At 48.6% G+C, this 14236-nt stretch overlaps 1 protein-coding gene and 1 long non-coding RNA gene across 2 annotated transcripts in view; one reads left to right on the forward strand and one right to left on the reverse strand.

Annotated features, from left to right (window-relative positions):
* LOC137856555 (uncharacterized) overlaps nucleotides 1-14236 on the forward strand; it is a 245401-nt gene that overhangs the window by 90243 nt on the left and 140922 nt on the right. The gene's annotated exons all lie outside the window — the stretch shown is intronic.
* Nucleotides 1-14236, reverse strand: part of LOC137855292 (adenylate cyclase type 10-like) — a 43541-nt gene that overhangs the window by 9352 nt on the left and 19953 nt on the right. Inside the window, exons 2-10 of the mRNA XM_068679331.1 lie at nucleotides 4845-4967; nucleotides 4014-4052; nucleotides 3504-3647; nucleotides 3188-3393; nucleotides 2632-2725; nucleotides 2228-2316; nucleotides 1468-1659; nucleotides 1131-1252; nucleotides 524-600 (exon numbers count right to left, since the gene is read on the reverse strand). Coding sequence (XP_068535432.1) covers nucleotides 524-600; nucleotides 1131-1252; nucleotides 1468-1659; nucleotides 2228-2316; nucleotides 2632-2725; nucleotides 3188-3393; nucleotides 3504-3647; nucleotides 4014-4052; nucleotides 4845-4967 — 1086 coding nt within the window. The remainder of the gene's footprint in view (nucleotides 1-523; nucleotides 601-1130; nucleotides 1253-1467; nucleotides 1660-2227; nucleotides 2317-2631; nucleotides 2726-3187; nucleotides 3394-3503; nucleotides 3648-4013; nucleotides 4053-4844; nucleotides 4968-14236) is intronic.

Here is a 14236-nt window from a genome sequence, read left to right on the forward strand (position 1 = left end):
CAGGGACACACCAAATCCCACATTAGCATACGTTAGCATTTTGATGGGTACGATTTTTAATACGTTTACGACCCTTAATGAGCAAAAGGTTACTACAGATTAGTCTGGAGCTGTTGTTCTCCTCCTTGTTTTCACCTTTTGTCCCTTATCTCCCTTGCTCCTGCTAGCTCAAGGCTACCTGTCTCTCTGTTCCCATATTCTCTCGCCTAAAAGACTATACAAGCTATAGAAATACTACACAAGCTACAGGCCTCTCTATATTCTTCAAGGTTTCCTTGTTTTTTTCCCAGCTTTGGGACTACACCCTCAGGCACAGGTCAACCCCGCAGCAGGGCAAGCGGACCCAGCGGGAACCGCAAGTCTCTGAGGCCATTCTCCCACCTCAGGTGGAGACCCGTGACATCTGGGCCGCTCTCGGCAGGCTGTAGCATATGTGCTTGCCCCAGCCTTCCCATCTCTTCATGACTGACATGCTTAAGCACACCCACGCCAGCCTCCCACTCTTCAGACTAAGGTGCGGTACCTGTATGTTCAGCCCTCTCCGGATGGCCACAGAGGCCGCAGAACATCGTCCCGGTGGTGACCCCAATAGACATTGCCCTGGAACACAGGGAGAGAAGCGCAAATTCAGTGGTGCCCCAGGCGCAGTCCTGCTCGCCCCGCTCTGCCACTTCCCACGTCTCCCCTTGGCACCAACCAGGGGGACCACAGCCGGTGCATGCCTTGGGGACTTGGAGAGCTCGGGCCACCACACAGCCCACCCACAAGGGACGTGGGGAGGGTGCACGCAAGATGGCTTGGACCCTTCCCCTGAGGCCCAATGGCTGCGACCTGCAGCAGGCCACAGCCCCTCTCACTAGTGGAGGAAAGCAGGTGCTACCCACAGAGCACCTACAATGCCAGCGACTTTGAGATTAGGCCCGAGCCCTGTTCCTGGCAGGCTCTGCTTGGAGGGACTGCGCCTGGCTGCCGTGAGCTAAGCCCAGGGGCCACCTGCTGCTTCTCAGGGTGCTGCCTCAGTCCTGCCAGGGACAAAGGAGGCCAAGCCAGGAGGCCACGTCTCTTGCTGGTCAGCCCCCTTGCGCTGTCCCAGGCAGCACGCATGCCCTGCAACACCGCCACACACTCACTCAAGATTCCTCAACGACGTGGAGCACGTGCTGATGATCTGAAGAGCGCTGTCCAAGGCATGGGTGCTCTCGTGATGCAGCTTTGCTCCAGACATTCCGAACACACAGAGGAATGTGCAGCCCTGCAGAGGACAGATGCAACACATCTGGTTACAGTGCCTATGGCCAGCAGCTAATGCCGTTCCATTGCAGTCGCCAGGGAGACCAGTACAGCTGCAGGTCAACACAAAGCCACAGAGGACTGATCCCACCAGCAAGGCAGAGCTGCTCCTCAGTCCCTCTCCACTAAACAGACACAGGCCACCCTCGGGGGGTGGGATTGCTCCCCCACGCTCACCTTATCAAACAGAAGGCTTTTGTTGATTTCGCCCTTGTGAGGACTGATGATTGTTGAAATCATCCTGGTGGCATCACAGAGGCCCCTCTGAAGATCCATTGTGTTGGCATTTTCAGAAAACTGCAGCTGGATAAAGAGGCTGGTGACTGGCCGTAGCTCAGACCACAGGTGCAGCGGCATATCCACGTCCAGCTGGAAGTGAAGAGCACGACAGCTTTGCCAGCCTGTTCTCCCGGCGGTTCCTCTGGGCCCATGCCACGTACCAAGGGAGATCAGGCATGTTGGCAATACCAGGTACTACTGGAGGAAGGGTAAGTCCTCTGCTCGGTGCCAATCGCAGGCCAGCCTGCGGCAGGCAGGTCATAGCAGAGTCATAGCACAAACGACAGAGGGGAATGTTCCAGCAACACTCCATCTTGTGGCAAGTACGGATGCGAGGGGCGACCCTCTGGCACGTCCCAGGGACTTGAGCAGACTCGCCCCCTTGTCCTCGCCTCGTGCACACAGCACGTCCAGAGCAAGAGTCATGGAAAAGACAGAGGCAAGTCCACCTCCCGCCACCCGTGCCTCTTTGAGGAGCAGCACAAAATGGGCAGTTGCCTGGCACATGCGGCACCACTAAGCCTGGCATCAGGTCCCCTGGGTTCCCGCCCCAGGGTGCTTTTTCTTCCATTTGTCTGTTTTCACGAGAGCTCCACCCATGCAACACACACCTTCTTCTGCCCTCCCAAAATGAAGCCTCCAGCAGCAGTGGCCTTACCTTCCTGAGAGCAGCTTCTGGTATGTACTTCTGCATCTTTGCTGCCGCTTTAGGATCATTGGACACGTGAAAAGGTGGCCTTTGGTGCCCTAAGGGAAGCAAATGCAGGCCTTCACTGGCAGGATGGGACTAGAAGGGGGTTGAAAGACGGGGCTGGCACTGGGCAAAGCAGAGCAAAGATTCTTTGGCGTTTCCTCCTGCTCCCCTCTGCAGCTGCTTGGCCAGAGCCGTGCCCTGGAAGGAGGGGATGGCAGCGACAGCCTCAGCTGAAGCACAGGAGGGACAAAGGCACGAACGCTGACTGAAAGGTGGAAGAGGGCAGGGGGAGTTCCTCCCTGGAACTCTGAAGCAGGCAGGCCCCATTTTTCCAGCCAGTCTCAGAACATGGTGAAGCAGGGACTCACTTAGCCTTTCCAAACGCCGCATCTTCGTGTGTTGGTCAAACTGGCCTGCAGCATCTTCGCGTTCTGATCCAGACATGTGCTCCGTGCTCTGAACCTGCAGACACGCAGAACAAAAGTACTGCCACTGGCCTCCCCAAGGAGCCCCGGGAGACACAGCCTGCCCCTCCACTCTCACTTTCCAGAGAAGGGCAGAACCTCTTGGTGCAGCAAGCCCACCTCTCTGGCTGAAAAGCTGGGACAGAAGTGCCTCCTCAGAAGGACCAAAGCCACGCAGACATCACCCAAGCATGCCCCAGCTCTCCAGGACAGCTGCGCGACCCACGGGGGACATTGCTGGTGGGGCCCACACCCTTCCTGTGCTTCCCTCGGCCAGTCACACCAAGCAAGCACTACCCAGAGCTACCCCTGAGGTGGAAGGGCAACTGCTTCAGCTCTCTACCAACCCTTACAGCTACAACTCTCTCCACATCCAGCGCCTCAGCCTTCTAGCACCTGCCTCCTTCCCTCTCAGGTGCGGGTCTTCAGAGAGGCTCTAGAGGCCAACCCGTCCACCTACCTTCAGAACCCGTTTGCGACCAAAAAGCCTGGTCTGGATCTGTTCCTGCTCACACAGCTCCCAGCAGGTGGGCGAGACAATCACTTCACTTTTAACCGCAAGGTTTTGGGCCTTCATAACTTCATCCAGGGCGTTGCTGCAGACGAAGTACTGCTGATGGTACCTGTCTCCAGCAGACAGTATGGTCATTTGCCCTGCGGAGATCCCTGGGGAGAGAGCAAGAAGCAGCATTGACACCGGGGAGCAGCAGCAGTCAGCAGCACTGGAGAGTGCCAGGGCTGTGCACGTGGCACAGCTGACCCTGCAGCGCCCATACCTATCTTCAGGTGGAGCTTCTGACCCAAATGCGTGTCACGACTGCCATGCTTCTTCTGGATTTGTTGGCAACACTGCAGCACCAGGCTGATGGTCTGAGGCAGCTGAGCTTCTGATGCTCTCCACAGCACCAGCACAGCATCCCCTGGGGAAAGTGAGGGGAAGGGGAAGGCTCTCCTGAGGGACAGCAGCAAGTGGCCAGCTGGCGTGCAGAGGAAGACGGGCTTGTGGGAGGGCATCCTCCTGAAGGACAGCACCCTGGCCACAGGGACCCCTCCTCTCTGCCAGACCAGCCACAGCACCAGCCAGGGCAGCAGGGGAAGAGGGTGGGTGGCGGGGGGACCCTCTGCCCAGCACTCCTCCGCAGCTGCAGCAGCCCAGGGACACCACCAGAGGGATTGCTGCGTGGCCAGAGAGCTGCTCCATCAGGCCAGAGCACAGAGCAAGCGGCTCCCGCGGGAAACACTGCACAGCAGCAGGACATGGAAGCAGCCTCCTCCTAAGGACATACCTCCAAACTTCAGGATGTCTCCTCCAAAATCCAGCACAACTGTGGAGAAAGAAGGGAAGGCAGAGTTATGGGGCGCCTTCTTCCGGAATCCGTGGGGCAAGCCACCTGTAGCCACAGCCCTGGCCCCTGTACAGTGAGTTGGGAGGCCACACAAGCACAGTACAGTGCAAGCTGGAAGGCACCCCTGGAGAGTATCTGCTCCGGTCCCGCACCCCGTCTCCACTCAAGCCGAGCCACTCAGAGCCACCTGCCCGGGGCCACGTCCAGATGCCTGGTGAAGATCTCTGAGCGGGGACACTTGCAAATGCTGCCAAAGTGGTGGCCACCACATGCTCACGGTCAGAGACATCCCCCAGGATAAGGGGCTCAGGAGGGCCACCAAGTGGGTCACCTTGTCATAGGAGATCAGGGTAGTCAGGAGGCACCTAGCCTTCAAAATCCCACGCCAGCTGCTTCTGATCCCTCCATTGGAGGCATGTGCCATGTCACAGCACTCAGGATCACCTGCTCCGTAACCTGCCCTGATACTGACATCAGACTGACGGGCCTGTAATTCCCTGGAAAGTCCTTCCAGCCCTTCCTGTTGCCTGGAGGCACGTCTGCCAGCCTGCAGTCCACTGGGGCCTCCCTCATCACAGTGGGCAGCAGAAGAGACCTGCTGCGCTCCTCCCTTGCCACGGGAGCCCCACGGCTCCCACTGTCCCCCCAGGCCACAGTGAGCTCCACAGCCCTTCCAAGGAGGCAGGAGCAGGTGGTGCAGCAAGGCTGCCTCTGCCCTCCGCAAGCAACCTCAGGGCCCGATACACAACAGCCTGGCAGCATGGCTCTTACCCTCCAAAAAGTCGCTCATGTAGTCATTGAGTATTTGTGCCAGCTCGTCAGCACCTCTGTCTGTGCCGCTCTGCTGGACACACTTCTCTGACAAAGCAGTAAAACCTGCAGGAAGAACAGGCAGAAATCAGGACATGTCTACGTGGGCCACAGGGCCTGGCAGCCAGTCCCGTGCTGCCAAGCCTAAGCGCCTGTCAGTCGCTGCATCGCAAGAGAAGCCAATCCGTGCTCTCTTTAGCCATCACAGCAGGAGTCCACAACAGCGACAAGATAGCTGTGCCATCTACGGGCCAGGGCCCCTGAGGGCCTGGTGTGTCCCAATGGTTAGAGGTTGGGCTCGATGATCTTGAGGTCTCTTCCAACCTAGAAATTCTGTGATTCTGTGTGATTCTGTTTCCGGGGAGGCTCTACCGTGCCCAACCCACCTGAAACATCTGCTAAGAACAGCACTCCCATGATATTCTTGGGGACCAGGTTCTCCCAGGCGAAGTTCTCAGAAAGAAGGAGATCGGGGAGGAGGAGCACGCTCCTTTGCCCCATCTCAGAGTACGGGCACTCCCCCTCCCAGGCAGATGCCATGGTCAGTGGCCTGTGGTACCGGGGTACCTCAGCAGAAGACAACCATGCCCAGCTGGGAGGGAGGAGATGAAGACCCCTCAGCACCGGACGGTGCAGTGAGCCTGGGGCCTTCTTGAAGGACAGTTTGGTCTCTGCCCCCATGGGTCATCACAATCACCTGGTTGTGATGTCATTCATAGGGCATCGCTTATTGGCTGCCCTCCAGCAACACGGTGGGCTAACCGTGCCATCCTCCATAGATCAATGCCTGCTGAGCAGCAGCCGCTGTGACCCCGTGCAAATGTATAGAGCTACTTCTTCCAATGAGGTTATTAAAAAAAAGAAAAAAGTACAAATAGGATTAAGACTGGCAGAGGGTAAAGAACATTCATATATTCATGACAACATTCACCACCAGAACCTTCCAGAATGGTTGCTCAGTTCTTCTGTTCTGGGGGGGTGGTTAGGGGCTGGTGGCAGGGAATGCAGGCTGCTGGTCAGTTAAGTCAGTGGACCACTGACACAACCAGAATGAAGAATGCTAATACATAAATAAAATTCAGAAATTATTCTATTCTGGCTAGAAAAGTTGTTTCATGTTTTTCCATCCATCCAAGAAGAAAGGTTGAAAACAACAGTGGCGACGTGAAGGTTAAGAGAAGAAGAGATAAGGAGTGAAGGATGGAGGATGAGGATGGTAACATAAGCCGCAAACGGTGGTTAGTAATTAACCTCTTAGAAGAGCACTAGAAAGAGATATTTAAGTAGGAGATTTGTTTTGTTTTGAAAACACTGGCTTGTGCTTTTAAGGATCACCGATTATCTGAACCGTTTGCAAGGTCACTGCTTGAAAACTGGAAAACTTGTTCAATAAAATTAACAATTCTGTATTTTGAAAATGATATGGTTTAAATATTAAACTTCATAAATGTTATAATTTGTGTATTACATTTATGAATACAGTAGTTCTTAACTGAAAACAACCAAATGTTTTAATTAAGGTTTAATAGGAAATAAATGCATTTCAACTTTCCAAACTCGTTTTTCAGCAATTTTAGCCTACTGTAATTCCAATTACTTGATTCAAATCATGCTTCAGTCTGGTGTAACAACAAAATCAAGTTTAACTTTCATTATTCCATTATTGCCTAACATTTTCCCAAAGTAAACGTAATTTAGATGCATATAAAAGACACCGCATGTAACCAGCACAAAAACAGTCACTTCATTTTAAATGTGCATAAAAAACAAAAAAACAAAACAAAAAAAAAAAACCAAAAAAACAACAAACCACACAGAAACCCAAACACATGAATGGTTAACTTTTTGTTCACTTTTTCTCAGACAAAACCTTTGTCTTACTTCGGAGAGCAATGTATTGAAAAGCTGAAGGAGCTCCCTCCTTGAAGTCATCCATTCCTAGAGTCAGAACGGTCCGTAATTCATCTACTCACAAACATCTTTTCTGCTCTGCTTCCACAAATTATGTCTTGTCTCAGAGCAGAACCATGCTACTCTGCCATGTTATTATACCTTCAGCTGGGATTTACATGGCTGGGATTTGTGTTCGTTTAGACCAGCAAAGATCATTCAGTACAGTCGTCTGACCTCCTGCGTACTACAAACCAGAGTTTCACCTCAACATTCCCACATCAACCCCCCATAGGGGTCTAAGCTTTACTGGTAGAGTAAAGCAATTGATATTGGCCATTTGCCGAGGCGATCGGCTCCGGGGCAGACGCGTTCTGCAGCGGAGCGGGGGATCGGGCCAGGCAGGGCTCATTTTCCGGCATCGAGCCTACTTGAGGGAGCCGCCAGGAGCCGGCAGCCGTCGTGAGGGAGGCTGACGAGGCGTAGACGGAGCCAGCAGCGCCCCCTCCCCGGCCGTTCAAAAGCAGCCCCTAGGGAGCGCGGCGACCAGGAGCGCAGCGACCAGGACGGGCAAACAGGGCGTGGCGCGTCAGAAGGGAGTGGCGCGGCAGTTAGCGCGGCGGTTCGCGCAGGCAGGGCAGAGCGCTCCCCCCCCGCCCACACGAACACCTCTTAACGACAGCCGTTGGCTGGGCGATAATGGTCTCCACCAGGCACAGTGCGCTCTCCAGGAGGTCGGTACACACCCAAACCGACTGCCCGTTAAAGAATGCAGCGGTTCAGGTCACCGCATGCAGGGAGTGTCAGAGCCTGCTGCTGCCATCGGCGGGAGGCAGAGACACTGCGTGCGTGAGGTGCGAGCAGGTGGATGACCTGATCCGCGTGGTGGCGGAGCTCAAGGAGGAGGTGGAGAGGTTGAGGGATATCAGGGAGCGTGAGCGGGAGAGAGACTGGTGGAGAAACTCCCTGCAGGGCCTCAAGGAGAGGTACCGGGGTAAGACACCCCAAATGGGGGTGGACCCCCTGCCCTGTCGCTGTCGGGCAGAGGGAGGGGACCTAGGAGTTGATGAGGAATGGAGACAGGTCCCTGCTCGACATCGCAGGCGATGCCCTCCCCTTCCGGCCCCACCTTCCCAGGTGCCCTTACGAAACAGGTTTGAGGCCCTGGAGCTTGACAGACCAGTAGCTGAGGAAGAGGTAGCAAGTGTTCCCAGGAGGATGCCTAGGGCGAGGAGGTCGACTCCACGCCTCAGGACTGCCTCCACCAAGAAAGAAAGAAGGGTGATTGTCGTGGGAGACTCTATCCTTAGGGGAACAGAGGGCCCTATTTGTCAGCCTGACCCTACCCATAGGGAAGTCTGCTGCCTCCCTGGGGCCAGGGTCAGGGACGTTGCCAGGAAGCTTCCCAACCTGGTACGCCCCTCTGATTATTATCCTCTCCTGATAGTCCAGGCGGGCAGTGACAGCATTGAAGAGAGAAGCCTGAAGGCTATCAAAAGAGACTTTAGGGGGCTGGGACGGTTAGTGGATGGAGCAGGAGTGCAGGTGGTGTTTTCATCCATCCCTACGGTGGCAGGGAGGGGTACAGAGAGGACACGGAAAGCCCACCTGTTAAACACGTGGCTCCGGGGCTGGTGCCTACACAGAAATCTTGGGTTTTTCGACCATGGGGCAGTTTACTCAGCACCTGGTCTGATGGCCGTAGACGGGTCCCTATCCTTTAGGGGAAAAAGGATCCTGGGCCAGGAGCTGGCAGGGCTCATTGATAGGGCTTTAAACTAGGTAAGAAGGGGGATGGGGCTGAAGCAAGGACTGTTGGGGCTGTGCCAGGGGGAGCAATGGCAAGGCCGGAGGATAAGGTAAAGGCCCAGCTGAAGTGCATCTACACCAATGCACGCAGCATGGGTAACAAACAGGAGGAGCTGGAAGCCATCGTGCAGCGGGCAGGCTACGACTTGGTTGCCATCACGGAAACGTGGTGGGACCAGTCTCATGACTGGAGTGCTGCGATGCCTGGCTATAGGCTCTTCAGAAGGGACAGGCAGCACAGAAGGGGTGGCGGTGTGGCTCTCTATATTAGAGAGTCTTTCGATGTTGTAGAACTCGAGGCTAGGAATGACAAGATCGAGTCCCTTTGGGTTAGGATCGGCAGGGACAACAAGGCTAGTGTCCTGGTCGGGGTCTGCTATAGACCGCCGAACCAGGATGAGGAGACGGATGAGGAGTTCTACAGGCAGCTGGCAGAAGCTGCGAAATCGTCAGCGCTTGTACTCGTGGGGGACTTCAACTTCCCTGACATATCCTAGAAGCACAACACAGCCCAGAGGAAGCAGTCTAGAAGGTTTCTGGAGAGCGTGGAAGATAGCTTCCTGACGCAGCTGATTAGTGAACCTACCAGGGGTGGTGCCCTGCTAGACCTTCTCTTCACAGAGAAGGACTGGTGGAGGATGTGATTGTCGGGAGCAGTCTTGGGCAGAGTGACCACGAAATGGTGGAGTTCACTATTCTTGGCGGGGCCAGGAAGGGAACCAGTAAAACCACTGTATTGGACTTTCGGAGGGCTGACTTTGGGCTGCTCAGGACACTGTTGGTGGAGTCCCATGGGAGGCGGTTCTGAAGGGCAGAGGGGTCCAGAAAGGCTGGGCGCTCTTTAAGAGGCAAATCCTAATGGCACAGGAGCGGTCTATTCCGCTATTATTATAATACTGATATATATATCAGTATTATATTTTTTATTATAATTGATTATAACTGATTATTATTATAATACTGATATATATATAATACTGATATATTATTATAATACTGAATAATATTTCTATTATTCAGTAATGATTTATTTTTATTTTTTTATTTTTTTTTACCAGCAGTAAAAAGCAGTAGTTTCTGGAACCTAACCAGGAATGTCTTTTGATACTTTCAGCTGCTGTAAGAAAAACATAAACATCATCTTCATAGGGATAATGGATAGTGGTGATACTGAATTTGCTTTAGTAAGCCTGGAGTGTTGAAGCCATGTAACTAATATGAATTCTAGTATTTCTTTGAGCTTTCATGAAAGACTTATGTTAATTGTACATGTCCGTTTTGGTGGTGACTAGATACTGTGGTGATAGATTCTTCTGAAGTGCTGAGAGAGAGATAAAGTTAGGCTAAACTGATGTATTTCATATTATGAGCAGCTGTATGGGCCCTGAACACCATACCCAAGTGATTAATTTCTGAATGGTGGTGAAAAGAGACGGGGTGCTTAAATAAATCAATGGTGATTTTAATAAACTGGGAGCTTCTAGGTATTAAATCTGTCTGCATCTGATCTGAATTGCAATTACCTGTCAAAAATTCATCCATCATTGCAAGTTCCAGACAAACTTTCTGGCAGCAGATGTTTCAGGAAAGCTATTTCATATGGGAAATATATCGTTTGGTGTACAGCATTCCCAAGAACAAAAAACAAAGTAGAAAACATTTCATTGAATAACAGCAATAACTTCCATGTCTAGAAGCCTAATTTACCGATGAATATTATATGTAAATGTTAATTTCCAACAAAAATCTGTCAATGAAATACGACTTATAATTCAACTGACCTCAAACTGATGGAGTAATTAATTCAATATTACTTGTGAAAGCCATGGTATTTCTAGTAACTTTAAATGCAACATTATTGAATCCTGTCTCTAAGGCTGACACCTGCATTTCAGAAAAATGTGGCATGCTTTCATCAGCCAGGTTGTGGGATAAATTTGAAGAGGTAGCCTACAAAAATACGTCATAGTCTCTCAGATATATATTCAGCTGGGATGGGGATACTTGTTCATTCTGTGGCTCTGTTAAACCAAGACAAAAAAGGATATGGGAATTAAGCTAACTTGGAGAGTATAATAACCTTGGGGTCAGATACATTATACATGTTCTAATTATTCCCCAGAAATAATCCTAGGAAGTTCCTAATTAATGTAAGTTAAAATATATCTGCAAATATGCTTGTTATGATGTGGAAGGTCATGGATGAGGCATGTAAGCAACCTTAATTCCAACCTGTAGGTATTGTTCATTAATATGATCTAGATGAATCTTGTGATTTAAATGTTCCCAATCTCAGATTAAGTTTCTTGATTTGTGAATGCATGATAGATTTTATGCAACAATATAATTGCCCTTAATTGTTTGAGATCTGTACCTCTCTCAAAGCCAGGCATATCTGCAGCTTCCCTTCTAAACTGGGGCTCTCTCCCAGCTGTTCTCTTGTGATGACTGAAATAAAAAGTACTGAAGGAAAAAAAGAAAAAAATAAATTTGGAGAAAAAACATTTGCCCACCACTTTATATGGGTTCATTGACTTCCTGTCATAAGAGAAAGAGCCGAATGTGGGTTGAATGAAGGATCGAATTCAGAATACCTAAACTTCAGTTTCCTCCTGACACCTGTTCCACCATTTGATACATGACTGGTCCCTTCTCCAGTGGCAAGAAGGCAACGTAATGAACATTTCTTTGCAGCCATTGGTGAAATTGTCATATAATGCTGCTATTTCTCATCTGAACATGCACCTTGAAAATGACCTCTGAAGACAGACTGAACATATGATTAGAAGATTGCTGTCCTAGCCAAATGATAGCCCAAAAGCTGTTCTACTGTCACCTCTATCAAAATCATCCATTCTGTTTGCCAATTATAACAGCAGAATCTATCACTCTTCTCAATTTTCATTATATCGGGAATTTACTTTGCTCGATTTCTTTCTCTATGTAGTATTTTAAAATCATATTTCATTAAATGCTGTTTCTGACATAATTGAGAGCAATTCACTTATAAAGTAACTGCTGACAGATGGATCTATTTATATCTTATACAAGATGTGCTGGGCTTCTTATCTTGTCACCTGTGTCTGGTGTTTGAGAATTCATCTTTTATATTAGTAGCTCAGAAAGCCTTGGCTTGATACACTATACGCTATATCAATTGTGTTAATTTGAGTTCTGCTCTCATAGTTCTTTAAAACTGACAGCTACCAAACATTTGGAGAAAACATCTTGGTTTGTCTTTTTTTTCTGTCATTTTCAAAAATTGTCAAGGGGAATGAATGCATAAATCATTGTGGCCTCTTCCAAATCACTTGGAAATTAATAGAAGGACTCCTGTTGGCTCAAGAAGTTGTGAGTCAGACCATAATTGCCTTAAATAGACTAATAGCTTAATATACTATGGAGATTAGGTGCTTTCACAGTGCAGTCTTCCTTGTGGTTAGAGACACATTTTACAACCTCTGCCAACTTCCATTTTTATCCTTGTGGTCCATATTTCTTTCATTTGTCAATGCATAATGTCGCTGGAGTAATATTTTACATATAATAATGCTATTAAGAATATACATGTATTTACATATTGCATGTTCATTAGTCTCCTTTGTTTCACTGTTAATTTATTTGTACAGCAGTAGCTTGGAATGACTGTGGGTACTTTGTACAAATCACTTCTCAGGCCTGCGACAAAAGATTGTGTCATCTCCAAAGGGTTTACTGCCTTAGCACTGGACTTTACGACCATCTGTCTATTCCCCTCTGCAAAAGACACAGAGGAAAACCAAAGTAATGGAAATAAATGGTCAGCTGCATTTAATAGTGTAGTACATGGGTGCTTGAACTGGTACTGTGCACTAATCAGTGGCAAAAGTCCATTTCTGGGTAGATAATGAGAGGTTGTAAGTAGCGTATAAATTACAGTGAACCTTGAAAGTAAAGACAAATAACTTTTAATGCAGTTGAGAAGCTAGAGCCAGCAAAGGGAAAAATAGGAAGACAAATAGCATGGAAAATGATCCTGGCAGGAAGCTTCATAATGAGCAAACATAATGAGCAATTTGTATCGAGACCTGGGCCAAGCAATAAATGTGCCTGGAGGGTACAAACCTAAAACCAAGCCTCTTCTCTTTACATTTGTGAAAGACAGTGGTTTAGGGATATCAAAAGGTAACTACCAGTCTTACACTTCATGCTGAAGATGACAACCAGGTGGCACATAGCATGGTGAAACCATCTATCAGCAGCAATGCCAGACAGCAACACAGCATTAGTGCAAGAAAGTTGTGGGTCAGAATGTGTTTTTTCTTGGTCTTTGCATCTACAGGTTGGTGCCAGAGCATTGCCAGATGAACAGAGGAAACACTGTAGTGAAATGGTGTGGTCGAGAGCTGTGCACCCAAAGGTATGTTTTCTTCTTCTCCTGAGTGGTTACTTGCCTCTTTGTGAAATGGTGAGGGCATGATATAGCCATCAGCTGGACTTGTGTTTCTTTGGGCTGTTTGATGAAATCTTGTGAGAGGGCAGTGGACTCATTAATGTAGAAACTGCTGGGGCTTACCCTGGAGAGGGCAAGGTGCCATAACCAGTCAAACAATGTCTATCTCCTTGATTAAAAGCAAATTGTTTGAAGCTGGAATTCTTCCCAATTGGTGTTTTTAATTTAATTTTTCCGTGGAAAGGTTATTGAAAAAGCTGTTACAGCTAGTTTGATTGTGCATTCCTGCAGCTTTAAAAAGTAAACTTATTTTAGGTAGACTGCTTATGTTTCAGGCCTATATACATAATATGTTTTAACATTGCTAAATCAACTGTGACCTCAGCCCAGAAGTACAATGAGAGGGAATGATAGAAGCCTACTAGAAGAAGGTCAAAAGGTCTAAAGAATAAAATAACTTTGTTAAAGTGCATTTTTCTGAGCTTAACAAAATAGTGAGAACCCCTTGTCCAATTTTCCTGAAAGCAGTGATCAAACAATTTAGAGGCAATTTTCATTCTAATTAATTATATTTTATTAGAAGAATGTAAAATGTGTAATATAGTAACTATGGAGGTATTCAGAGGCTTTTTTATTTTGGCGATGAACATATATTTGTGAAATAAAATTGCCCATAAACTGCAACTTCTGCTGATATATATGCCTGATTCTGTTAGCTATTGCTTTATCCATGTAATAAGCTATTGCTTTATCCATGTCTGCTGTAATGCAGTACTGACTTTAGGTGCATCAAACATAATCAGAAATAGACCCAATACTGTGTGATTGGATTTCTGTTATTCTTCATTTTGTACTGTGAGCTTTCTTTTATTAAAGAGAGCAAATATGAGCATGGAATCATTCAAAGGAATTGCAACTATACCACCTCCCTAAACTTTTGTTAATATCTAAAGAAAGAAATTTAATCCAGCTGTTCTCAACCCACTCCACAAATGGCAAAAAGCTTCCAGTGTTCCATGGGATATCCATCACATATTCTAATTCTAAATCTAATTCATACTGATCAGTGTGTTATTGATGCATGCAAAATTCTGTGAATGATTCTTGCAATGCAGAAGCATATCCTGCCACCTTTGGAAAATACTTTCAAAGCTGAATGTGACTCATTATGGCAATGTCCTTGGTATACAGCTTAATACTATTGTTACTGGATTTCAATGCC

The sequence above is a fragment of the Anas acuta genome, chromosome 4 (assembly GCF_963932015.1).
Source record: "Anas acuta chromosome 4, bAnaAcu1.1, whole genome shotgun sequence".
Classification (NCBI taxonomy): Eukaryota; Metazoa; Chordata; class Aves; order Anseriformes; family Anatidae; genus Anas; species Anas acuta.